Genomic DNA, 27,673 nt, shown 5'->3' with positions numbered 1-27,673 from the left:
GGTGAATGAATGGAGGAGCAGGGAGGGACACTGAATCACACAGCAGCAACTAGAGGGGAAGCAGACCAAAAGAGCCTAAAATCAGCTACTAAAGACTATTTTATCTGCATTTTATATATAGGATTATTCAATAAAAGGCTGCACAGTCTCCTCCTGTTCTCATTAACCAGCAGTTGTGTCTCCATCCTCCGGCCGAACAGGCACATATGAAACCCCTCTACATGCCCGACACATGACGGACAACATCATCTGCGACCATGTCAGAAACTCACCAAAGTTTGCTGATACTGGAGCGTCCGGTTTTCGGCCTTGCCCTTCACCATTGCCGCAATATCCTCATTAAGACGCCGGCTCGGAGACTCTCAGGAGTGCAAGTTCCGCCCGCTGATTAATCTGCGGAGGAGGACTCGGCGCCGCTGTCCGCCATCACATGTGCAGTCAGTGTGTAACAGGTTTCTTATCGCGAGCCCCCCTGCATGATGCAAAGCGCGCGCGCGTGTGTGTGTGTGTGTGTGCCAGATGAGAGTATATCTGGCTGTCGCCTCGCAGCAGGGCTGGTGCGGTTTGACTGCAAAACACCGCCTCCCTCCTCCACTCACTGTGCTGCTGTCTCTCTCTGGAGTTACCGGACTTGATGATGTTCGCTTTTTTTTTTGTGCGGAGGCGCGTGCAGCCAGGTGTCGGTGTAATAGCCTAAATGATTGTTTGGATAGATTGCTAGCCTATGTTTTTTTGTTTTTTTTTAACTCTTGCGTGGTATTTCTGAAAGTCTCGACTGTCCTTTGCTCCCGGTTTGAGTCATCACTGGATTGATGAAGAGTGATGAGTAATTCACTAGGGTGAGGCTTGTGGTAGGCGGATATATGGCGCTCAATGTCATAAAGAAATATTTACAGTTGCCTTATAATAGGCTTTCCCTTAAGTAAGTGGATAAAGCCATTGGTGACTTTATAGCAAACCATGTTCAAATATTTGGCTGCCATTAGTACATCAGTCATACAGGACGTTCAGTGTTGGTTCATGTATGAATACAGTACACTGAATTTACGTCATATTTTCTCATCACTGTACCTCACTGTCATGCAGCCTAACAGGACGAGTAGTTTCAAGTGAAGTGGCTCCAGTATTTTTGTACAATCAGTTACAGTTATTCAATTTGTGGATTTTATTTCAGATCGTATTTCTAAATCTCACTGCATTATTTTTTGTTCTTGGTCTTTACTCCTGTCATTTAGTATTGCAGTTTTCATAAAGATGGGGGTCTCTCAAAACAGACATTTTAAAAAGGAATGGTCAACGCAGTCGACGGAGCAGAAGACGTCCTGACTTTTAGTTCCTGGTATGGGTCAAGCTCAAAAAACTGGATCTTATATTTCCCATACTGCAACTCATTGTATTTAGTCACACCCTCTCTGGCTGAGTTTATGTCCATGTCCTTCAAAATCCTTGCATGTGTAAAAATCAACGTTCTCATGTTGATGCAGTCAAAACTGAAATGACTCTCTTAACAGGTTTTTGTTCTGTTTGAAGAATGGAAGCAATAAGTATTCCGTGCTTTCATGGGACAATATGAGTGATTATTGAATGATGGATCGGATAACAGGAAGAACAGCAAGTGAAGAAAATGTAAAGCCTTAAACTGTCTCACATTTACTTTCTCACGTTCTTTTTCTCTGACGCTCTCTCTCAGCTTTTATCCTTCTTCCACCAGTGAAAACACATTTCCTGATAACAGCGTACAGATGGCTGACAAATTAAAGCGAAAACCTGGTGGTATTAACAGCAATACCCCAATCCACTGGGCACACAGGGTCAATTACTGAGCATACAAATGATGTGAATTACACGCACTGGTCTTCACAGACACCAGATCTCAACCCAACTGATCACCTATGGGAGATTTTGGACAGATGTTTCAGACAGTGCTCATAACGGTCCAACATCTTACGAAGACCCTGTATGTTGGGTTTTCCTTAAATTGTCACCCATTTGTCTGTATGTGTCTGTAACCACAATAGATGTAGTCAGAATCTATGCATTGCCTCATATTCAAGTGTATCTTACGCAGGAGAACCACTGTCTTCTACTATTGGCTGCCAAACATTTCGCAGTGAAGTGCATGCTCACGGGCACCACAACAATCGCTGTTGAAGCTCATATGCCAAAAAACTGAGAGATTGCATCCAACACTAAAAGCTCACACATGTAGGGTTTGTTACACTCTCAGATCATTTCCTTTCCTCAGATGCCACATTATAATACTGTGAGCTCATCGCTCTGGGCTTTCACTAAAGGCTTTTTCGGCGGTGCTACTCACTGGCAGCGAAATCTATTGCACTGAAAGATGTGGTGCCAAGTGAGACTCACACCTGAAAGATAACCACTGTTCCAAGGATTCACTGCTGCTTTGTCAGGAGCCAAACATCCGTCATGTTTGCCAATATGCCTTCAGTTGGATGGGAAATTGAGGAAGTTCAGAATTTTCTCAGGCCAAAGCAAATATGGTTACCTTACCCATTTCTAGCATTGTTTTAAACTTGTACCACCAAGACAGAGGGTCACTAATGAATCCAAGATTTAAATTGATGGCAGCGTCACATGAAACAAATTGACTGGTCTCAGGCCAGCGTGCATTTGAATATAAAACTCTCTGATCCTTTACAGGTTAAAAGACTTAATTCCTCTGGGAGTCAAAGTCCCTGACTGGCTGACAGATAAAACAGTCCTGCGCAAGACTGCAGCTGATTGGCTGTTGGCAAGGCAACCAGTTCAAAGCGCTGGACCACAGGCACCAGAATGAGCCAGGGCCTCTCCTCTGAGACCACTGAGTGATGGGCAAAAGCACACTCTTACAAAGACAAGTTTTCATTTACAAGTCTGATTATTCATGCACTTCAGGTTCATATGCACCTTGGGCCTGCAGCTTATCCTTGCATCATCTCCCTCTCTCGTAACTGAGGGTAAACAGTGTCACCGACTTCTTTTTATCAGGGAGCTGGCAGCCATAGAGACAGGCGAGGGGTACTGTGGCCCCGGCAGCAGAGGAACTGGGTGCTCTGCAGCCCCGAGCACCAGCACACTGACCCACATCTCTCCATCTCCACAGGATTCTTTAGAAATATACCTCCCACCTCTGCACGGTTGGTACCAGTTTGGTACCAAAATACAAGAGGAAAAACAACATGTCTCCTATCCTGTGTGCAGACAGTGAAGGGTAAGATATTTATAATAATATTTTTCCTGTCTTAAGCATGAGAACATGGTCATATGTATTTCCAAAGCATTTAGAGTTGCGAGAATTATGTGGTTTGGTTTTGTAGTGATTCTAAATTAATTCTGTCCATGGAAAGTTATTTCCTAAATGTCTTACTTTTCATTATTCATCATCGGCCTAAAAATAATTTAAAAATAATTTAATCTGACATATATAGGCATACATAGGTGCATTTTCTCACACATATATTTCACTGCAATATATCTACAGTACTACAAGGACCTTGAGTCCTTGATGCGCAAGGATGTACAACCACCTGTGCCCCTTTTTGTTTTGTGTGGCAAGTTTCTCAATTGTCACTCATTCCAGTCGGCTACAGCTGACAGAAAACACTTAAACTGTGGGCAATAACCACAAAATGACACCAGAATTCCAGCAAATACACCGCAACACAATCAGACCTTCAATTACCATTTGCCCTTGAGCCAGATATGGACAAAGTTCAGGGGACACACATGGATTTGACACTTTGGAGAGAGAAAACAGACAGAGATCCGTCTTGTCAGGACGCAACGTACTTACGGTTTCCCCTGAGTCTGCTTCCCTCCTCTCTTTTCTTCTCTCCTCCTCGGGCTACGGATTCAAAACCGTCAGCTGTGTCCCTCCATTGCGCCTTGGCGGAACAATGACTGAAATAACGGGGCACAAAGCTACAGGTTGCAGCGCGCACTTAATCGATGATGACTCCCGGGGATCACACTTCACTCCAGCGGAGGAAAATCTCAGTAGATCCCAGAGACTGGCTTGTTGCTGATGCGCAATCCATATAGCAACGCGCCAAAGTTGTCAACACGGCGCGTAATTACCGGGTTTGCGCCTCCAGAGCGGCGCACGGCGGAGCAGGCAGCTGCTGGCTGACTTTGGAGACCAGGAGCGACAACAGCCGTCTGAGAGCGCGGCCGCATCGGATTACCAGGCAAAGAAACTCTACGAGAAGATGCTACAGTCTCCTCATCGGCTCCAGTTTAGGTGGGAGGGAGACAGCGGGGTACCGGGTGTCGTGTCCGTGATGCAATGCGGGTTCCGTCAGTGCCATGTCCCGCAGTTTTCTCCTCGTGTGCAGAAATCCAGGCGCTCCGGTCATTATCTGCGGAGCCGCGGCGCACATTCGTCTTATCGGCGGTCGGGATTGTCCGCAGAGATAGGAGGAGGCTTGGAGGGAGAAAAAGAAAACATGTGTTTAGTGTTCATGCTCTCTCTCTCTCTCTCTCTCTCTGCATCTCCCTCTCTATCTCTCTCCTTGTATGTGACAACAAACACACGCACACACACTCTTGGGGTCTAATATTAGACGTCATGCGTCTTAATCATGGCACATATAAACAGCCTGGGCGCAAATACAAGAGGGCAGGGGCTCAGTCAATGTCCAGGCTGGGGTGATGGGAGCGAGCACGTGTGTCTGAAATGAGGATGGATGGTGCATTCCCCCATGTTTTCTCTTATCCGTGTCTTTGACAGCTATTATACCTCCTCAACCCCCCACACGGCAATTGAATTGGAGCGTCACCGCGTCTTCCAGCTGCGCCCCCCAGGCAATACAACCCGATGGATGATTGCATGTATCCGGGTGAAGACCGCTGGTCCACTTCTCCTCCTGTGTGATGAATACAGCGAGTAAGGCCATTAAACGATCCTCAGATGGGTAATTACGGTGGCAGTGATTTCACCTTGTCCTCCCTGCAATGACCACATGTCTGTAAGAATACATAGAGCAGCTTTGTCAAAATGTAAGTGTACTTATTAGAAACAAGTTGCAAAATAGAAATCTCAGTGTGGACCTTTTCTATAAGCTTCTGTGAACATAAATGTGAAAACAATCTGGCTTGCTGTACATTAACCTTCTACATGGGATTGTGGGTGAAATCCTAAAAAAACACTATTTTCCAAGTCCTGTACATTATGCCAGACACAGTTAAGTCACCACAAACCGGATACACACCCATATGTAGCTTCCACACACCCACCCACACGCTGTGTGTGGGCTGTGTCGCTCCCCCTGACACCAATTTTGAGAATTGAATGAACCCAAGTTGCTACCTCTATGGGCTGGTGCAAACCTTGACGAAAAGTAAATAGCCTCCAGCAGTAGGGACTGGATTTGATGTCAGCTGTGTAAATGGAGTCTTTCACAATAATAAATCATTAACCTTTTAGTCAGCAAGCATGCTGTCCCCTGAACACCCAACTCTGGCCAAACGAGAAGCAAAATAGGCCCGCTAATATCAATGAAAAGCCATTTTGGGTCTATAACATTTTGTTATGCTGCGCAACGGGGAAGTTGGAGCCCATCCTGCTCTCAGGCTAGATAACACCCACACTTCCCACTACTGAATGAGAAGGTGGGAAATTAAGTGGTGAGAAGACAAAAAGGACACACGGCTCCTCTACAGTGGACACAGGGTATTTTCCACCTGGCACATTTCTTAATGGAACAGATGCGGATTCATCGGGAGTGGCCGAGCAGGGCATGGCGTTAAGCAGTGAGTAGTGAGCCTAAAAAGTTTGACTTGTGGGGATTTTAATAGTTATAAGCTGAACAAGCTGGCTTGTGGTGCCCCTCAGCTTCAGTGTGTGTTTCTGTGCTCATCCAGGACTCCTGCTGCTCTGTATGGTAGCCTTTGAGGTGTGGGATGCTGAGACCAAACCTATAGAATTTGTGTGTAATAAAGGCGCCAGGAGGGCTATAAGTATTGTGACAGCAATGGAGAGTGCACAGGTGAGGACATGACTATGTCTCTCTTTCTCCTGCTGTATCTAATCCTCCTGTTTCTGTTGTTACCTGCAGTCTCCCATCAGTCTGTCCCTCTGTAGTCCACCTATTTGTCCGACATCTGTCACCTGTCTCTTCCTTGCAGACTGGCTGTAATGGCTCGACGATTCTCTCCACACCAGTTCAGCTGCCCTGTACTGAGCTTCATGTAGCATCTTGGGAAAACAAATCAGTATGTTGGCACATGTATTAGTCCAAATTCCTCCACAACAATGGATTTCTTACGTGCTTACTATTGCTTTTAGTGGTTTATCTTTTCTTTAACAATATCCTCTAAAAACACAATTGCTGTGTGTGCGTGTGTGTGTGTGTGTGTGTGTGTGTGTGTGTGTGTGTGTTACCGCAGCACCAGGAGAAGAGAGGTGACATAGTTGCATCCTTGAGGCTCCTTATTGAAAGTGTGAAGGTTGTGAGGGCCCCAAGCCAGCCAGGATGTGCCGATTCGCTACTGCAGAGACTGGAGAACAATGTCAACAACTACCTGCTCATTCTCACACACCTTCAGCTGAGTGTAAGAAGCAGCCACAGTGACAAACTGCATGCAAACAAGCACACAAGCAGCACTCCCAGTAAGCACTGATTGTGGTGATTTGTTGGTCAAAAGAATTGTGCACATTTCTTGGATACCTATAACCATTTAAATAGCAATATCTCACTGTTAAGAAGGTCCTACATACACATCAATATAGACAATGAAATGCTGTTGAAACAACCTAGGCTTCTAAGAAACTTTTGATTTTAACGTCTGGACGCCTTTTGACCTGAAAATCACCAGATCAAAGATGGCTCATGTCTGTCTTCGTCGCTCACACACAAACACATCACAACAAACAGAGCCAAGTAAAATGTATCAGTGTGTTGATGAACATTCACGCGAAGTGAGTGAAAACGCGTTGATGGGCTTCTCTCTCACTCGTTTGCATCTGATTCAGAGGCATTATCAGTTTCCCCTGGTGTGGAAATATCCTGCTCATAAATCTGTGGCTTTCTGGAATATCTGTGCCCTGGGAGTGATGATGTTATGTTGTGTGACCCCAAGCCTTCCTTCCTCAGGACAAGAGGAAGATAGCAGTGCATACTTCTCCAGTGAGACAGAGTGCAAGATGGATGTCCTGTGATCTGTGTTTTACATAATATCCTAGCAGAATCAGTGTTTATGTGTTAAGTGTTTCTATCAGTAAAGAGTGCAATTTGTAAAATCTGTGTGCACCTTTTCTCACTGTTGTCCATGTTCTTTCTGTTACTCATTTTTAAAATCATCTTCATTGTTGTGTTTTCTGTTTGGACCAGCAGGGGCCAGTGGTGAGTCCAGAACTATCTTGTGTTCCTCGAAGCACCCAGAGTCTCAGCACAGTCCTGCTGAACTACCACCAACTGATCTCAGGCAAACTGGACCGGTTCATGGTTGACCTGGAGGACAGATGCACTTCCCAGTGACACAAGAACAACTTCAGTGGACCCAGTGTTCTTCAACAGGGGGACTAGTTCATCTGGGATCAATAAAAGAAGAATGAAAATCCACCAGAGTAAAACAGCCTGGAAAGATCTGGAGTTTCTCCTCACCTCGCTGCCTTTCTCAAATATGTGAAAAGTCTGCTTTTGTATGCACCCTTCTTTGCTGACCATTAAGAGGAACTACAGCTGAGGGAGGAGGGAAATGAAAGACAGCAATATGTCTACAATGATCATAGACAAATGAATGTATGATAGGGAGGCAGTTTTTTGTATCATTCTACATAAAACTATGGATGCTTTAAATTTGGTTATAGAACCAATACAAGCCTATAATCTGCCAAAATGTAGGAAAAGGCAGCTTCTCCAAGTCTCCACTGGATGCAAAATTATTAGTATAGTAGTCAAAATGATTGTTTCGGATCAGAGGTTGTTGTCCAGCTTGATCCGTGGACAGAACTAAAAATTCAACTTGGTTGTTTGGATTCATGTTTTTGTGCCAGATTTGTTTTGCTCCTTAATCAGTGACAGAAAGGTCTTGCAAAGTGGATGAAAACTCACTGCCCATATGCAGTCCCATAATGGTTTGATTTTAAATTGTATTCTTGTTATTTGCACACAAAAAAAATCATCGATACTTGCTGAAGAATAATGATGACTGTAAAGTGTTGACATACCTTTCTGGTATGTATTTAGTGAGCAGATTTAGTTTATTTCCATTGCACTTTTAGATCTTATCTCTGTTTACATTTATATTCTAAAGGTTATTGATTTGCTGTAGATGTGTGCATGTTTCTATGTCTTGCTTTTTTTTCCCAATTCAGGAAATCTATTTTAGGTATCTATGTGAATTCCTGTATGTAAATACCCAGATTTTGCACGTAAAATGACATTCTACACTTTATATTGATAGGAATGCTGTTTACGACCTTTGCAATATAATATGCAATAAACTCTGACATCATTCTGACATCATTTAATTAGTCATTTCGTTGGTAAATTAGTTTGTTAGATAGTTAATTTAAGGCATTTTAATTTGGCTAGTTATTATTTGGTAATGCTGTCAACGGATATTAAAATAATCCTGGTGGATTAATCAAGGAGAAAGTGTAACTGATTGGATGAACCACTTACAGGAAGCAACGTCATTTTTTAAATGAACAAACCGTCATTACCCGCACAAGGTGAAGTGGGCTCGGTAGAGAGGAGGTGCTGAGGTGAATGGCGGCCATTCAAGTAGCTTTACGCTGATTCGAATGTTAGCACGTTTCACCATGTCAATGGAAAAGCCGTTAGGCTTTAATTGAGCACGCACGGTATTACCTCTCTTTTTCAGTTGACTGCAGCCAGCTGCATTTACCGTTTGTTGCCGTTAACCTGACAAACATGTCAGAAAAGGCTCCTCTTCTACATTACCGACTCACCACCAGCACCGGTCCGGAGCCAGAAGATGTGTCCAAACAGAGCCGGGTCAAGGCTCTCAGAGACGGCCGACGGTCCAAGGACAAAACCTCGCAGAAGCTCGGAGTGGTGTTTGGCGTGGTCATACCAACTTTACTGTCCATGTTTAGCGTCGTTGTGTTTTTGCGAATTGGTGAGTAACGTTAAGGGAGAGAAACAATCTTTAATCTTTAGCCCTAAAAAGAAGACAAAAGACCAAACTATAACACAAATAAATACATTTTCTGAAAAAAGGCCCTTGCGTTCAATTTGGTTAATGTTAGCGGTTAGGTCGATGCTAACAAGGGGGTGAAATAATCCAGTTCGGGAGGAATTATTCAGTTGAGCCTTGATAAAATACTCTAACACTAATTAAATGAATGCTGTCACTTAAAAAAATCATGAATGTTCATTATTGTTTGGCATGGTTTTTTTTCCGGTGTAGCTAACATTATTTTTTATCATTAGTTATCTAGTCAATTACATGTCCAATCAATGCAATGTCGCAAAACTGTGGAAAATGCCCCTGGTACCATCGTCAGTTTGCAAAATTCAAAGATATTCACATAACAAAGATTATAAAACAAAGAAATAGTAAGATGTTGGCAGTTTTCTTGAATGTGACAATTAATAGATTATTCAAATTTATTGACAATTTTCTGTTTAACAGCTAGCTAACCCATTAATCGGCTAATCATTTGACCCTATTCCATCTGTTGTGTCCAAAGTGTTCCTGCATGTGACTTTGCAAATAAAAGTAATGCTACAGGCCTGAGGTAAACCATAAGGCTGCATTATAAATAAGATTTCCTCCTACTCTTGCAGGATTTGTTGTGGGTCAAGCAGGGCTCTACCAGACTGTTGCCATGTTCCTGGTGGCCTATTTTATCATCACGATGACAGTGCTTTCTGTCTGTGCCATCTCCACCAATGGCGCTTTAGATGCTGGAGGTGCCTACTGTATCCTTTACTGCTGTGAGAGACTTAAACTGTAGCTTCAAAGCTTCACTTGAGTGTCTGCCTAACTAATGAATTGGATGTTCCTGCACTTAGTTTCTCCCCATGATTTGCTTTATCTACCAATGGCACAGGTTCCCCAAATCTGACCAGTGGTTGATCTTTATCTGTCTTTATTAAGCTGAGATACTGTGACCAGGCTTAGTTGGTTTATATTTATGAATCTGGAGTCAGAAATTCCTCAGCTTGGATTCCCAGACATGATCAGCCGAGCCCTGGGTCCAGAGTTTGGTGGCAGCATCGGGATCATGTTTTTCTTTGCCAATGTGTGTGGCAGTGCTCTCTACATTTTGGGCCTGGTCGAGGCCGTCATGTCTGCCTTTGGTGTCCCAGAAGGTAAGGTCCATTACGACATGATGAGACATCTAGGCATGTCTGTGTGTTGCTATATTAATTAATTGTGTTTTACTGTCCCTCAGAGGGTGCTGCAGCTGCTGCAGGTCTCCATCAGGTGTTGCCTTCAGGATACTGGTGGTCTCTGCTGTATGGCACTGTACTGCTCTTCCTATGTTTCGTTGTCTGCTTGGTGAGACTTTTTTTTTTAATTAAGATACATTCTATCAGCTCATCTTTGGCTTATACAAATGGAGGGAGTTTTGTGATTTATTTTTCTGCGAACTATGTTTTGCTGAATACACAACCATTTCTGGCAGCATGTAGAGGCTGTATTGTGATTACACTGCAGAATGTGAAAGAGTCAGTTATTTGTGCCGTTGTCAGAAATAAACTTTGAGTGTGAAAAAATGTCAAGTTTGTCCATACTGCAACCCTAAAGGAAAGGCCACAAATAATTAGAATCAAAAAGTTGATCCTCTTCTGAGCATGATTGTGGCCAGTAATTTTTATGGCAATCTGCTGTAGTGAAAAATTGCCTTTTTTGCTACATGGTGCCAAAAGAGGAAAGCCTGTGTAGATGATGTATACAAGTGGAAATTCTGTCCTGATGGTGGTGCTAAAGGAAAGGTCAGGAGGTCATCATGAATTTTATTGGTGTCCACAGTGGGGTCCAAAATTAAATGTTCAACGGGGGTGAAGTCCATGACAGTCAGGACTCCTTGGTCTTCTTTGGTCTTCAAATAGTTCTTGCAAAACTTTGAGGTGTGTTTGGGGTCATTATCCTGCTGCAGTATGAATCCCTCTCCACAAAGATGCAAACCAGAGGGTATAGCATGTCTCTGAAGAATGGAGTGGTGCTTCTCCTTGGTCAGGGTGTCGTTGATTCGCTGCAGGTGTCCAACTCCAGAGTAGGCAAAACACCCCCAGACTTGAATATTCCCACCACCATGTTTCACTGTTGGTTTGAAACACTGCGGTATCATTCTCTCTCCTGTTCGTGTCCTTACATACACCTTTCTGTTACTGCTATAAATATCAAACTTGGATTCATCAGTAAATAGGACTTTTCGTCATCCACAGTAAAATGCAGGTGTTTCTTAGCACACCCCAAGTGTTTGGCCTTGTTTCCTCTTCTGAGAAGTGGTTTATGAACTGCTACTCATCCTCTGAAGCCACTACAAGACAGCCTTTGTTTGACAGTACTTTTGGTGATTGGAGTCTGGCGTTCTTTATTTAGCAGATTCTGTATCTGTGATGAAGTGGCTTCAGGGCACTAAGTTTGATGTATTGATCTTCTGATGGTGTGATGGTGTGGTCTGCCTGATCATGCTTTGGATACAACTGATCCCATTTCTGCAGCTCCATGCACTGCCCTCTTATAAACCTTTAGTCTAGCTATGATTTGACACTGACAAAGCCCCTCTTTGCTCACAATAATAATTTGACTTCTGACACTTTCACTTAGTTCAGATGCCATGTTTCCCACTATCACAATGCTACTTAGTAAGCAATGATCTGCTGGAAACTTGAGGCACAGCCATATTTATAACGGGTGAACACCGGCTGCAAGCTGACTTAATTGAACAAGCCTCTGAGTAGATCAAATCCACCTGCTTCGATGGAAGGGGTACAACTCAAAGAAATCTGACCTTTTTGTATGAAGGAGTCAAGTTGGTCAATGCCACAAATTTGCTTAAATTTGATAGCTGACTTAAAAATAGTGCAAAATCAAAATATTTCTTCTTAATTTTACATGTCCTAACTTGTTTTTAAATGTTTCTGAATCCTCAAAATTTCCAGGGTTACGTGAACATATTTGAGATTTTCAATATGCTTTTTTGGCTTGTCATTACAGGTGGGAGCCAACATATATGCCAAAGCCGCCTTTATTATCTTCATCATAGTCACGACAGTCCTGGCTTCTACCTTCATCAGTTTTTTCATTGTGGGGCCCATTGTGGTGATTCTGCCAGATAGGTCTGTTGTCAACAGTACCAGCTTGGGCACCGCTAATTATTCTGGCTTCCGGCTCCACACCCTGGAGGGTAACCTATTGCGTAAGTCTTTGGCATGTTGTTTTTATAGGCTTTGATAATTTATACCCAATTTTTTGTAATATTAGCTCTTATTTGTTAATTGAGGACTTTGAATATTTAAGCAGAGGATGCAAAAAATGAATTATTGACTTAACCTAATGTTGGAAATCCTGGTTGTTTTTGGAAGTGATGATAAATGCCTCCTGTCACTCCCTCTAGCCAATTACACAGTAGACTACACCACTGGTGCCATGATGAGTTTTGCCACAGTGTTCGCTGTCATGTTCAACGGCTGCACTGGAATCATGGCAGGCTCCAACATGTCAGGTAAGATGGTGTTGAAATAACTTTGAATAAATATATTGTTAAAACGCAAAGGGTCCTTTTTCTAGCTATGTGTTACTTCAAGCCATATGATATTTCCTGAGGTGAAGAGAATCACAAGTCGAAGACTATTACCTGATTGCTCCATGAAACAATTGACCAGCGCACATTATGGATTGTGAGATACTGAGGGATGCAAAGGATAAAGCTGCATTTCTCAGCAACATTTGAAGAGGAGCCTTTTAACAACAGATTAAGACAGGTCTAGTAATGCAGACTCTGGTGGATCCAACCTCTGATATAAGACGTAGTACATGTGTGCACATCTTGGGAAGGCTGAACTTTGGCAGAACTTCAATAAGGAATTAATAGTTGGTTAATAATGGTTTTGTTGAAGATTTAACTTTTGACATGTGTTTTCCAGGGGACCTGAAAAACCCCAGCTATTCCATCCCAAGAGGAACGCTTGCAGCTGTTATTATAACTTTCATCACATACAATCTGCTTAGTCTGCTGGCTGCGTGGTCCTGTGATCGGTAAGAGACACAATCAAACACACTGAAATAGCAGTAGTGCAAAAAAGCTGACATGTATAAAACAAAGAAGTTTCTATAGGTGCTATAGTGTTTAATTATGATGGTCATTGGCTTCAAAGTCTGATCTGTAGACAGATTATAACACTCAGTCACTTACATATTTAATGGGTTTTGTTTTCTTTTTCAGAGATAGAATATCTTAGTTGTAGTTTGAGGTTTTTGCGGTTTTACTTGTTTTTGTTTGCACACATGTCAAGCGATTTAAAATAATGTGGTTTTACCAACAGTTAATCTGCTAAAGCAACTATTTTTGACTCATTTCATATTTGGAGTTGTATCCATTGTCCTTAGTCACCTTCTCCAAAGAGACTACAGTTTCCTGGGAGATATCAATGTATGGCCGCCCCTAGTGACAATTGGGATTTACTCTTCCACCATGTCTGCTGCCATGAGTAACCTGATAGGAGCCTCGAGGATCTTGTATGCCCTGTCCAAAGACAACCTATTTGGTGAGATTCTTGAGCAACATGTGTCCTGCTGCCCAATGTTTGCAATTTGTTTTGCCTGTTGTCACTAACATTAATAATTAGCACCAAAGAGCAGCTAATTTTTGTTTGTTTATTGGCAGAGTGGGATTTTAGCTGATGTGGCCTCTGACTATGTCTGTAGTGAGAAGGATTTAATTACTAATCTTGGTTGTTTAGGTTATGATCAGGGCTAAATAGTTGATCCAGAGTATGTGAAAGCATATCAAACTCCAGCTGGTCTTCTATAAAGCTGAGTCAACATTTTAATAATCAGCCATCTGTTGAAAGAGGCCTCCATCTCAAATGTGAGAAATTGACACTTGTTATTAATTTCATCATGTCTCGTTTTCCTAGTCGAGTTAATTTGGAAAGCATCGTTTGACAACAGATGGCTTGCAGTGTTGACTTTCTCGGAAGAAAAAAAATCCTCTCATTGTGTGTTTGGCTTAAGGACAAGTGCATGATGAGTCAGTTGTTTATCTGATTTAGGACCATGAGCAATAACAGACAGAGTGACTTTGCTTTTGTTAATGTTATAAATCTCTACAGGTGGTGTTCTGGCACTGGCGAGGAAAACATCTCTGAGTGGGAACCCCTGGGCCTCAGTGCTTGTCTCTTGGCTGCTTGTACAGGTAGGATACGAGGAGTGGTTACAGTTTTCCTCTTTCCCTTGCCCTTTCCCTCAACCCCTTTCTGTTTATATTGGTTTTCCTCATGTTAGATTAGTGACCTTTTTGAAATGACTATTAAACCACCTTCCAAATGGATAGTTTTTTACCATTGCGCATTGACGGCTACCCATAACCCCTTATTGATAGCTGAATAAGAAAGATGAGCAGTAAAGGGCAGTAATACAACATTACAACCATTTACACCCTAATTATAGTTTCCATTTTGCTTTCTGCTTCTAATGTGTGAAATTAACAGGAGGCATCTATTTCAGTAATTAGGAAGATGAAGTGGACAGTGACATGCCCTAATCCTATAATCCACAATTGTTGGAAATGCATCATCATTGACATTATACTGTATATTGCCAGTTTGTTTGTGTTTTGTAAGTGTGTTGATGGTGGGGAAAAATGCAGTGCTGCTCTGAGGTGAAGGTAAAAGTAAGGGTAGCACTCGAATGGAGGCAGATACATTAGCATCTGATCATTGTCGTGATTGATTATTTCATCAGATACTGGCTTGACTCTCGACAGTTGATTTCTAGAAGCAATGACGAACAAAGTGACAAGAAGCAGATTCAGTACGAATGTTCCAAAGTTTTAATGACTCACACAGAATACACAAGACTCAGGACATTTCAGGAGAATGGATAAGAAAGAAGCACCTGAAAACAAGGAGGCAGTTATGATATAATATGTCAAGGTAGCGAAAAGATGGGATGAACGTGGATGAAGAACAGATTGTACAAATACAGATAAAAAAGCTATGCTGAGGGAACGGAGTGATGAGAACTGAGAGGGAGAGTTTTTCCCAACAACCATCTAAATGGATACAGTGCATCCGGAAAGTATTCACGGCGCTTCACTTTTTCCACATTTTGTTATGTTACACCCTTATTCCAAAATGGATTAAATTAATTTTTTCCTCAAAATTCTACACACAACACCCCATAATGACAATGTGAAAAAAGTTTTTTTGAAATTTTTGCAAATTTATTAAAAATAAAAAATAAGAAATCACATGTACATAAGTATTCACAGCCTTTGCCATGAAGCTCAAAATTGAGCTCAGGTGCATCCTGTTTCCACTGATCATCCTTGAGATGTTTCTGCAGCTTAATTGGAGTCCACCTGTGGTAAATTCAGTTGATTGGACATGATTTGGAAAGGCACACACCTGTCTATATAAGGTCCCACAGTTGACAGTGCATGTCAGAGCACAAACCAAGCATGAAGTCAAAGGAATTGTCTGTAGACCTCCGAGACAGGATTGTCTCGAGGCACAAATCTGGGGAAGGTTACAGAAAAATTTCTGCTGCTTTGAAGGTCCCAATGAGCACAGTGGCCTCCATCATCCGTAAGTGGAAGAAGTTCGGAACCACCAGGACTCTTCCTAGAGCTGGCCGGCCATCTAAACTGAGTAATCGGGGGAGAAGGGCCTTAGTCAGGGAGGTGACCAAGAACCCGATGGTCACTCTGTCAGAGCTCCAGAGTTCCTCTGTGGAGAGAGGAGAACCTTCCAGAAGGACAACCATCTCTGCAGCAATCCACCAATCAGGCCTGTATGGTAGAGTGGCCAGACGGAAGCCACTCCTTAGTAAAAGGCACATAGCAGCCCGCCTGGAGTTTGCCAAAAGGCACCTGAAGGACTCTCAGACCATGAGAAACAAAATTCTCTGGTCTGATGAGACAAAGATTGTAACTCTTTGGTGTGAATGCCAGGCGTCACGTTTGGAGGAAACCAGGCACCGCTCATCACCAGGCCAATACCATCCCTACAGTGAAGCATGGTGGTGGCAGCATCATGCTGTGGGGATGTTTTTCAGCGGCAGGAACTGGGAGACTAGTCAGGATAGAGGGAAAGATGAATGCAGCAAAGTACAGAGACATCCTGGATGAAAACCTGCTCCAGAGCGCTCTTGACCTCAGACTGGGGCGACGGTTTATCTTTCAGCAGGACAACGACCCTAAGCACACAGCCAAGATATCAAAGGAGTGGCTTCAGGACAACTCTGTGAATGTCCTTGAGTGGCCCAGCCAGAGCCCAGACTTGAATCCGATTGAACATCTCTGGAGAGATCTGAAAATGGCTGTGCACCGACGCTTCCCATCCAATCCTGATGGAGCTTGAGAGGTGCTGCAAAGAGGAATGGGTGAAACTGCCCAAAGATAGGTGTGCCAAGCTTGTGGCATCATATTCAAAAAGACTTGAGGCTGTAATTGCTGCCAAAGGTGCATCAACAAGTATTGAGCAAAGGCTGTGAATACTTATGTACATGTGATTTCTCAGGTTTTTTATTTTTAATAAATTTGCAAAAATCTCAAATAAACTTTTTTCACGTTGTCATTATGGGGTGTTGTGTGTAGAATTTTGAGGAAAAAAATGAATTTAATCCATTTTGGTATAAGGCTGCAACATAACAAAATGTGGAAAAAGTGAAGCGCTGTGAATACTTTCCGGATGCACTGTACCTGTCAGATTTGGGTCTGCTGATCCTTCACCTGCCACTCAGCGGTGCAAAATATTTAGTGCAACATTGTGCTCTGCTTCGATTGGCTAAACATTTGTCAAATGAAGAGCACTAAAAGCTTGGAATGTTTTTTTCCTGCCAGGGAGACAGAGCAGGGTACTGTCCTGTTACACTAGTAAGTTTCACTACCATGTTAGGTAGATAGCAAGGTTTGTTGCATATTATAAATTTTATTTTGTTTACAGCATTCATGGACATGTATATTAAAGCTGTAATTTAAACCAGTTAAGCTGTTTTATCATGGTGGTTTGTATTCAGGTCAAGGGACATCCAGGGGTCTTAAGCTACTTGTGTAGTGTAGATATAGGGAGCTATATTTCTTTGTATACATAGTTCTCAATGACACTAAAGTAATGTGTGTGCCAAAGCCTGCTCACTTTTATTGTTACATATTTGTATTATTATCAATGTTTAAAACGTGTAGCTCCAACCTGAATGAGATCCAAGCTGCACAAATACAAAATACTCATTAGATTTTTGTAATTTTTCTGTACATCTACATTAACAACAACAAACAATTACTAGGCAAATCTCCTGCAGCCAAGTGTTTGAGAACCTCGGGTCTATTCCGTAAGATGTGTTTTGAATGTAAAGCCAAATTAATGTTCTCTATTCTTTCCACTAGGTGGTGCTGTTTGCTGGTAAATTGAACACCATTGCTGGCATTGTGACTATCTTCTTCTTGTTGGTGTATGCTGCTGTGAACCTGGCCTGTTTGGCTCTCGAATGGGCTTCTGCACCAAACTTCAGGTACAGTGCAGGGTATTGCAGTGAGTTAAGCCTTCTGTTTGGGATTTCATTTGCACAATCACGGTTGAAAAGGTCATTTTCATTCCATATTCTGTCATTGTCTTTTGTCGTTTTTTAATTTAGACCCTCATTTCGTTGTTTTACATGGCACACCTGCACTCTGGGCATTCTTGGCTGCCTGGTCATGATGTTCCTTATCAATGCCATTTATGCATTTGCCAGCATAGCCTTTATGCTGCTGCTCTTAATGCTAATTCACTACCTCGGTCCCATCAGCAACTGGGGCTTCATCAGCCAGGCTCTCATCTTTCACCAGGTACAAACAAGCCATCTTTCTCATATGAAGCAACAATATGATGCAAGTTTGCATGAACTACTACATCATCACATCTCTTTCCCATTTTTTTTAATTCACTCAGGTGCGCAAATACCTGTTGATGTTGGATGTGCGTAAGGACCATGTGAAGTTCTGGAGGCCCCAGGTGCTGCTGATGGTGGCAAACCCTCGCAGCTGTACAGGTCTTATGACTTTCATTAATGACCTGAAGAAGAGTGGCCTCTATGTACTGGGACATGTAAAGCTGGGTTTACTGGGTAAGACTTGTGTAACGGGCGGGCTACATTGAACATGTAACATAGGCAGAGTGGATGCTGCAACACTAAGCTTCCACTATAATCAATGAAACTGGCTACACCAGGCGTGAGAGCAGCGCATAAGTGGTGCGTATGCACCGCGGAAATCCACTCTACAAGCGTAAAAATTGGTCAATCAGTTTTATATTTTTTTTTTATGCAAGGTGTGCGCAGTCCTTTTACACAGAAATGGATTATAAAGTGTCTATGTTTTAAGTAGTCATACTTTATATCGGCAACTTTGTATCAAACAGGACATTTTGCCAGTACCACCTGGCAGTTGCTTAGTAACTTTATCCCTTATGTAGTCTGTAGATGTTAACTTATCCATACCACACAAACTTGGTGAGAAAGAAAGTCTCCAAAAACTGAAGACACAATCCCAAAGGGAAAACTCACAGTCTTCTTTTACCTGTAACTCACACAACACTACGCACGGCGTACGTGCGTTGCAGGTGTAGCCAATAAAAACATTAAATCAACGGCACATCCGCTCCACGAATGGCAGCCGTATGCTTAGTATGCTCCAATCAGTCATACTTTCACCAAAATACACCCAGATACACTGCAGGCTTTTTCTTGTTTACACAGGGAGCTGCTTAGGTTGGTAACCCACAATAAACAAACACATGCTGCCCTTGAAGGAATGAGATGGTTCTCTCTCCCACACATTTCACTTTTTGTGTCTTTTGTGTGTGATTCTGCAGATGGGTTGCCCTCTGATCCTCTGCAGAGCCGTTATGACTCCTGGCTGTCTCTAGTGGACCATCTAAACATCAAGGCGTTTGTCAACCTTACCCTGGCTAACTCTGTCCGACATGGAGCTCAGAACCTGCTTTTCGTCACAGGCTTTGGTAGGAAAGTTTACATTATTGCTGTATGATGATGTCGGGGTTTCCATCATTGAACCTTACAGTTCTTATCCAAAAACAAACATTTGATACATCTGTGTGCATTTAGGCGGAATGAGGCCAAATACCCTTGTCTTGGGTTTCTATGATGACTGCACCCCTCAAGACCACCTCCAAGGTAAAATTCTCCAGTCTACAGGCCATGGCTTGGATGCAGGGAGTCCATCCATAGACCCCCGAGAGCAACGGTCTCCCTTCTTTCCCAATGTGCGGGGTGCTGAGGAACCCAAAGACCTTCAGGAAGAGGAATATGTGTCAGTGATTGCTGACGCTGTAAAAATGGGGAAGAATGTGACACTGGCTCGTTACTTCAACCAGTTCAACCGGGAGGAGGTCTTGGGGTCAGGAAGAAAGATTGGGCGCCACCGAAGCATGACAGGGCCATTTGTTGACGTGTGGCCTCTGAATCTGCTTCGACCAGACAGTCGCGGTTATGTCGACATCTGCTCACTGTTCTTGTTGCAACTGGCCTGTGTGCTTCATGAGAGCCGAGCCTGGAGCCAGGCAAGACTCCGCCTCTTCCTGTGTGTGGAGGCTGGTTGCAGTCTGAAGGAAGAGGAGGAGGTGAAGCTCCGAGCGATGCTGAAGGAGCTAAGGATCTCAGCTCACGTGCAGATGGTGGCATGGGACCAGGTGGTGGCGCTGCACTGGCAGAGACAAGGAGGAAGGGAGATAGGGAATCTGGTAGAGTCTGCACAGAATGCGGAGAGGAGGGAGAAACAAGAGGAAGAGGAAGCTGAGAAGGAAGATGGTATCCAAACGTTTCCCAATAATGCTGCTCAGCTGACCGATGAATACATCTGTGCTGTCAACAATCTGATTCGCACACACGGTGCCCCTCAGCCTGCTGTGCGTTTCCTGTATTTACCACGGCCACCAGCAGACACAAGCCGTTACCGTGCCTACCTACACCACGTGGACCTGTTGAGTCGAGACCTGGGCCCAACATTGCTCATTCACGGGGTCACCCCTGTGGTCACTACCGACCTCTAAAAAAAACCCTGATCACCAATTTATTCACCTGATATTTAAGCTGTCAACCACACTATCAGACCTGACACCACAGCAAACCAGTTTTATACTTGGGTCTTACCCATTTTGCATTTATACAGTTCATGTTTCCCCTGTATTATGACGACACTTGGGAAAATGGATTTGAAGACCTCAAGTTTACTTCTGTTAGATATTGAAAAGTATGAGTGTTTTAGGCTGTTGAGTCATCACCATGGATACAGTGGCATATAAATGTATAATTTGCACATATTGTGGGGTAAAAGGAGGAAAAGTCCCTCTTAGTTAACATCAGTAAGAGGTATATTAGGCCCATGCTCTTAACTTTACTGTTATAATACTGTTAGCATATGGGAACTGCTCTTGAACATTGTGAACTTTTTGTATATGTTAATAGAAAAATAAATGAAATGAATCGTTGTATTACCACAATTTTATTTAGAATTGAGCTGAGACAGGCCTGCTGTTACTAAATAACTTTTCATTTGTCACATGTATTTTACAAAGACGTTCTTAAATCCATTTATCCAATTTGGCCTATTTAGACCACTAGTGGGGTACGTATGAGTCTGGCCTGCAGAGGGCAATATATGCCCACTATCATGGCTGTGCTAGTGGTTGCTGTACTAAGTCTGGCTCTACTAGGCTGTTGGTGTACTGTAGTAATAGTGGTATAGTGCTGATACCACTAGTGTGTCACTGGGTTTCTGTATCTCAAACTAGCAACCTCACCATCACTGACTCAGCACAGACTCGTACTGGTTGACCTGTTAATGACTGGCTCTCATGCTGGACTGAACAATATTTCAATCTCAGAATTTACCCGTTTGCAAGATGTTGTTTCACAGGTGTTTGTTTGTCGTAAATTACTTAAAAGAACAGTTCCTTCTAAATATGTATGCATGTGTAGCTGCTTCCTATTACCTCCTCAAAGGAAATCGTGATCTATTACCAAAATATCTTCATATCAATGGCATCGTTGGAATTAAATTTAGTGTCCATATCACACGGACACTTAACAAGAGGAAAAAAATCTGCAGTTGGAACCAAGACTCGGTAAATGTGTAAAGCTCATATTTCATATATAAAACACAGTGCTGTCCTGTTCCTTATAGAGAATTCTGAGAACTGAGCTCACAGGTGAAAATTTCCAAGGCTCCAGCACTTAGGGTTTTGAGTGGAAACGTGAAGATATTCATGAAAATAAATATCATGTAAGGGATATCTTGAATTACTTCTGTAATATTTCCATCTTTCAGTTCTGTGGAGGAGAATACCTTGTTCTATATACAGTTTGTTGAGTTATCCACATAGTCTGGTTCGTCATTTGACAAATGTAGCAACCTCTCTACTGGGCTGTTGCATTAATAGAGTATTATTTCTAATGCATTCAAAACTACCTGAATGACGCAGTATATCATTTGGCACAGGAGCTGTGTGGTGGGCAATGGCGAGACTTTACCTGCTGACAGAGCCAACGCCATCTGTGGCATATGTCACGTTTGGGTAGAGAAAATTCCATGACTTTGTACGGAGGGATATTGACACTCGCCTACACATCACTGACAAACTGCACGTGGGAGGGAGATGCTCGCAGATGGAGGCAAATAGGGCTCCAAGTACTATTAAGGGATACCATGTTTACAGTTGAGCAAGGAGCACGGGCATCTTATAATGAACTGAATCTTTTCCGTCATCTACACATTTTCAGAGACAAACTTTATTTGGAAGAAACCGCACCTTTTTAGATGCACCCCAATGGTCAGAGCAGTTTTTGGGAGTCAGATTGGGGGTTATCATTCTCTTCCGTCTAAGCCAGCAAGTGGAAAGATGGCAGGACTGAATCACTTCCGACCCGTGACTGGCTGGGAGAGTTGCCAATGTTGGAAAAGCGTAAAGGGCCTCTGTGATTGTAATAATCACAGTGGCCCTCTGATAGGCTGGTACTTGTGTTTTGTGAAAGAGGAATCAGTGTTAACAGATACATGTAAAATGCAGGGTGTGTTAATGTATAATTAAACTGACAATATAGAATATTGAATATAAATAGATGGAGCATTAGTTTTGATTCAAGGCAGACTCTTAGTTATCTTTTGTTTTCCATGTGCTTAACACATTTATTTCCCCTACAGTACCAATTTTGATGAGACGAAAACTGTTGACCCTTACAAATAAATTTAGAAAACACTATCTCTTTTTATCAATAAGCTTTAAACAGCTGTTGAGGATTAAGTGATCAAGTGATTTTGTGTTGCAAGTGTCATCACAGTTGATGGAAACGGAAGCGGAGCTGAGCATGAATGCAGTTTGAGGTGTGAAGTAGTGCTTGTAGCTGACTAATATCTTTAGTTTCCGACTACCATGTCGGGAGTGGGATCCTCACAAATCTAGACATGGAAATAATTCTGATCTGCATGTTATCATGAAACTGATCAATAGGAGGAACTGAGCCATGAAAGGGGCATGGACATCCTGTCATCTACCCCCAGAATCTTGTACAGGAAATCTTTTAGAAGCCGATGCCAAAATGAGTTAAGAGTGGTCCACACAGTCCCTGTGGAACTAATATGACAAAACACAAGAATCACCAAAAATAATACCATTAGTTTGTAATACGAAGATGTATGATTTTATTGGCATGAGTAGGTTGGGCATGTAACTCAACATACCAGCAACCATCACAGCAGGCTATTGAGATGTCTTAGGATAAAGCTCCTCTAATCGCCATTAGATTTTAGCCCTCACTTAGGGAGAAAATGGAAATTTCTGTCCATAAAATGTTAATATAACACCCACTAATGTTTGTCATAGTGTTGATGCTGAAAATGACTGCTCCATTTTTAAGATATTAAGGCTTAACGATGGGAATATTTGGCGCAAAGTTTGGTCAATTGAGACAGATGTCTCAGACTCGTCCTGTTGGTTGACTCTTGCTCATCCCACCACAGCACCACCCAACCACCCAGACCCCCCACCTTTGCTGCCCACATCCAACTCTTTGACTGACAAAACATTGGCAAGCAAAAAAAAATACCAGACTTCATACTTCCGCAGTCCACTTTCTACAGTCTAATGTTTCAGCTGTCACCTGGCTTAGTTTGGCATGAATGCAAGTCATCATTGGCAGTCAGGTTTGGTGGCGGCGGGCAATAGCTAGAATTTACCTTCTGACGAAGAGACAACGCCATCTGTGGCATACGTCACGTTTGAGGCAGAATTCAGAGTTTTCATATAGGAGTACTGACACCCGCCTACACGCCCCTGACAAACTGCGTGTGGGAGGGAGTGTGTTCACAGACCAGAGCCAGTCTGGGCTCCAAGTACTATAAAGGGAAACCACGTTTACAGTCACGCAAGTAACCCAGACTCCTGCTAAAATACAAAGGACTGAATTCAGCATACAGCAGTCCTACACACTTAGAACACAAAGCAAAATTTTGTTGCAGTCACAAAACAATCTGCCCATGTTTTCTCTACGGCCCTCCGTGCCCACAACATGAAGGAACTTAATCACTTCCGACTGATTGGCTGTGGGATGGAGAGTTGCTGATGTATGAAAAGCGTAGAGAACTGTCAGTTACTCTGGCACTTGTGTTGAGTTGCACAAAACAGAATTAATGGTTATTTTTTGCTCAATGGGGGATGCATTAGTGCCCACTTGACAGAGAGTGGGCAATAAGTGTTTTATCTTCAATAAAAATGGACAATGTGTCTATGAAAATTCTCAATCAAAGGCTGTATTGACACACATCAGCAGCTCTAGTGGACTATATCGAATTGCTTTTTCATCCAGGCATATTGTGGCAGTTGGGTCATGTTGTAAGGGATATGAGAACCCAAACTCAGGCACCTGAGACACACTTTAAGATCATCATAAACCCAGATATATTGTTTAATAATAATTTAATCAAGGAGAAATATTTTTATAGTCCTGTTTTGGTTTTCAGGCTGACACCATCTAATGTACAGCATACCGCTGAAGCATTGTTACTCTCATTGAAACTACACAGGTTAATGACCTGTACACTGACTTAAAAGATGGTGACCCATCATAAAAAACTGTACCCTTACGGAAACTACATTGAAAGCTGAACGTTTGTGTGTGAATCAAACATACTCAAAGCTGCTGGTATGGTGCTGCTGCGCTGACAAGATCTTTTGACATTTTCTGTTCTAATATCTTTGGAAATCCAAAAGTACTTTTGAAAATCTTTCACATTACTTTTAACTTTCTATGCAGGAAAGAGAATAATGCAATGCATGTTTGTGTACTGTCCACCCACATACTGTCTCAAATACTTAAATAGGCAGCCCACGTAGCCACATAATCTTAAACTCTCCTTAAACAAATTAGCCAGATTTGAGTATCTCACCGACACTCAAAATTTCTTTAGTTTTAAGACTCTGAAAAGAGACATTTACAGTTTCTGATAAACTGTCAGCTACATTTTTCCTCCAGTGTGAGAAGCACTGAAATGTAAAATAGTAAGATTGGGAGCTAGCAGCTGTCCATCCCATAGTGCTTCTAATATCTGTAGCCTGATGTGAAAGTATCCCACATTATCTGGCAGCAGTCTCTGGATCTCTACTAGTGACGTAGTTCAAACTGCTGTTACTGTGGAAATAGGAGTGGGAGGAAGACTGCAGACTTTTTCTATCCGGAGGAAGTGTGCGCTTCTTTCTTCTACTGCATGCCCAACCTCGATATATCAAGTTGTTTGTGGACTAATGATAACACAGATTTTTTTTTTTTTTACCACTAACGATATAATTTGGTTAGTTTTGTCAAGATATCATTTATATTGTTGTGAATTGGGATGCCAGTTTTGTGGTATTCTGTACACATTACAGAAAAACATAGTTGTCCTCTGAATAAAAGAGAAAGTTTTAAATGTTTCCAAAATATCTCTAAAGTAAAACAACGGATTTCACTGAAATGCTTCAGAAAGTTATTCAGTGCAACCATCTTGCAAGATGATCCTACTCTGCTCACTGTTTGTAGTAGTGATACTGATGATCATATATGGTAGCTGCCTCACTCCACCCCCTCACGAGGGGAATGCCCTTCTTTTCACAGAGGCCTTTAAGGACTGCTGAGCTGATTTGCGTCACTCTCACACTTTTACTTTCAGGCACCAAACAAGGGAAACACTTACATTGCATCAGCATGTCTCATCATGTTTTTGAACCATCAATGGTTTTCATGGATATTATTAATCCTATGACATATTAGTATGTCATGCATCACTGACTGCATAAGAGTGGATTAGCTGATGAGCTCTGTGGGACTGGAAACACTGGAATTATTTGACTGATTCATTCCATTTTTATGTAAATTTGTTGGATTTTTTTAAATGCAGATGAACAGTTTTAATTCAGGCTTGGCCAGTTAAGGTTGAAAAGGGCATTATAAGTGAAGTCTATTAGTCTATTATTATTTATATATCCACCCATTCGTCCCATATAAATATGTGAGTAGAAGAGGATGGGAGTCTAAACATATTTGCATCCTACTTGTTTTCTCACTTTTTCTCTTTGCATTGGCTCAGCCTGACGCCAGGCACAAGGCCGCCTTCACCAGTCAAGACTGGCTAGTTCTTTCTACCATCTGGTGCTCCGTTCTTTATGTGGAGACTTGTTTTTCTGTGCAAGTATAGCTCATACTACAGACTCTGTTCCATCTGTGGGCCCAGATAACAAGGAACAAATCAAGACAACAACCATTTTCATTATTTTTATATTTTTTATTTGCTTTGTGGAGACAGCATTGTTTCAGTGGTTAAGAATCACAGTATTGTAATACTAAAATATCAAAAACCATTACCAGCACTGCAGGTTATTATTTTATATTTATGCAATATGATGCTTAACTAGGATTTTTAACCCACCCATACAAATCACATATTTTCAGAACTTTTTCTGTGGCTTTTTTCCAGTTATAACAGCACGGCAAATTGTCACGTTTACAGATCAATGCCAATGAAACACTAAATTTGCATCTAGTGATAATTGTGAAGTGATAATTTCTTACAGCTATTACACTGTTTTCCATTAATCACCGTCTTGTCTTGACGTTCAGCTGATGCAAGGCGTCTCTGAGCAGATGGTAAGACAGTGTCACAGCAGCTCTCTAAATGTGTGAACGGAGGTCAGTGTAGTGTGAGGGATATGTTAATTTCTCACCAGTGTGACAGGATGGAAATGAGTATGGCTGGTTTTTGGCAAAATACACTTTTATTTTTGGGTCACGCTTCATACCTTTTACAGTATAATTATGTACTGTAAAGTTTAATGTGTTTTTTGTGTCTGCGATAACACTTTGTAGTACTTTAACAAACTACTATACAAAGTTATTTATAAAGCATGGAAGGAATATAAGAGAGGGCTGCGTGGTGGCTCAGTCGTTAGCAATGTCTCCTGGATTTGAATCCAGACAGAGAGACAGACTTTCTGAGTGGAAAGGTGGTTTGCATGCGTCTCCCTGTGTCTTTGTGGGTTTCATTCAGTTGCTCCTTTTTCCTCACAGAGCCCAGAAATGCAGGTTAAGTATAGACTCCATCATTGATGTGCATCATTAAATGATATCCCACCCAAAATCTGTAGGCTTAAAAGTTTGCTTCTTCACAAAGAACTGTGTCCATGTTTACGACTGTAAGCTGTTTACTATTTGCTGTTTGCAGGAATTGCAATGGATGAAGCAGATTGCCAAAATAAGGGCACACAGCATAGTATTGTTCTGGAGATTGCAATATCAGGTGTAGACCTTGATATTTTTGACAAAAGAGGGGTAAAAATAGATTGATATCACTGGCCACATCAATTTTACCAATGTGTCTTCCACATACTGTAAACACTCCAAAGTTATCCATTGTTTACAGCCGAAGACCAAGTAAAAAAATACTAATAAAACCAATAATACATGTGTGCTGTAATCTGGGCTCTCAATATTAACCATGGGACAATTTGTCTAGCTATAAATGTTGTGAAAACAAAGGGCTCCCATTAGGTCAGTAAGCCTAAAAAAGAAGAGAGTGAAAAGCCACTAAATTATTATTTACTGGCTTTAGTTGACTGAACACAGGCTTAGCAGCAATGAGAACAAAAAAATAGACTTAGTATAGCAGCTTCTCCATTGCAACACATTTCAGACTTGGCACTGTCCCTCAGGCAGCACTTGACACATGTTTCTACAAACAGGACAGGAAGAAATAATATGGCAAAACAAGTATAACACAACCAGACAATATGATAAATTGAGGGATGTCAAACTCATAAATTCCATCAGGCGTTATTAGACTGTAATTTGGCATCCTTTGGTGCCGAAGCCAAGTCATAAATTCACCACTGAGTGGTTTGACCAGCAGCTAACATGAGACCAAACCACTAGGGGGCTAATTTGACTCCTCAGAGGAACAGAATTCATAACCATCCCAAACATTCAGTTGTGATGATAAATT

General features: G+C 42.1%; 2 protein-coding genes across 4 annotated transcripts; both read left to right on the top strand.

Annotated features, from left to right (window-relative positions):
* Positions 1-232: 232 nt before the first annotated feature.
* Positions 233-7,481, top strand: thpo (thrombopoietin). The gene is made up of 8 exons (XM_070918767.1): positions 233-259; positions 4,098-4,243; positions 4,733-4,854; positions 5,614-5,754; positions 5,866-5,990; positions 6,130-6,216; positions 6,391-6,555; positions 7,338-7,481. The coding sequence occupies exons 1-8, from the start codon at positions 233-235 to the stop codon at positions 7,479-7,481; spliced, it is 957 nt and encodes a 318-aa protein (XP_070774868.1).
* Positions 7,482-8,882: 1,401 nt separating this feature from the next.
* LOC139296760 (solute carrier family 12 member 9-like) lies at positions 8,883-20,198 on the top strand. Of its 3 annotated transcripts, none has more exons than XM_070919264.1 (15): positions 8,883-9,090; positions 9,762-9,896; positions 10,152-10,289; positions 10,373-10,479; positions 12,145-12,346; positions 12,545-12,652; positions 13,074-13,185; positions 13,537-13,694; positions 14,262-14,344; positions 17,537-17,661; positions 17,785-17,977; positions 18,081-18,255; positions 19,002-19,148; positions 19,255-19,844; positions 19,932-20,198. In XM_070919264.1, exons 1-15 carry the CDS (start codon positions 8,883-8,885, stop codon positions 20,196-20,198), a joined length of 2,748 nt encoding a protein of 915 aa, XP_070775365.1. The 3 variants fall into 3 exon arrangements, with proteins under 3 accessions (XP_070775365.1, XP_070775364.1, XP_070775363.1); XM_070919263.1 differs by having other exon boundaries at positions 19,255-19,907; positions 19,989-20,198; XM_070919262.1 differs by having other exon boundaries at positions 19,255-20,198.
* Positions 20,199-27,673: the final 7,475 nt, after the last annotated feature.

Source organism: Enoplosus armatus, chromosome 14 (genome assembly GCF_043641665.1).
Source record: "Enoplosus armatus isolate fEnoArm2 chromosome 14, fEnoArm2.hap1, whole genome shotgun sequence".
NCBI lineage: Eukaryota > Metazoa > Chordata > Actinopteri > Centrarchiformes > Enoplosidae > Enoplosus > Enoplosus armatus.
The sequence above is the reverse complement of the archived record's forward strand: the minus strand, read 5'-3'. Positions and strand labels throughout refer to the sequence as shown.

Coding starts and splice junctions, on each gene's coding strand:
- thpo (XM_070918767.1), top strand. CDS start 233: ATGACGGACAACATCATCTGCGACCAT. Junction 4,855..5,613: donor TATCCGGGTGAAGACCGCTG/GTCCACTTCTCC, acceptor CTGAATGAGAAG/GTGGGAAATTAAGTGGTGAG. Junction 5,991..6,129: donor CAGCAATGGAGAGTGCACAG/GTGAGGACATGA, acceptor TCTTCCTTGCAG/ACTGGCTGTAATGGCTCGAC.
- LOC139296760 (XM_070919262.1), top strand. CDS start 8,883: ATGTCAGAAAAGGCTCCTCTTCTACATTACCGACTCACCACCAGCACC. Junction 12,347..12,544: donor CCTGGAGGGTAACCTATTGC/GTAAGTCTTTGG, acceptor CACTCCCTCTAG/CCAATTACACAGTAGACTAC. Junction 13,186..13,536: donor GCTGCGTGGTCCTGTGATCG/GTAAGAGACACA, acceptor CATTGTCCTTAG/TCACCTTCTCCAAAGAGACT.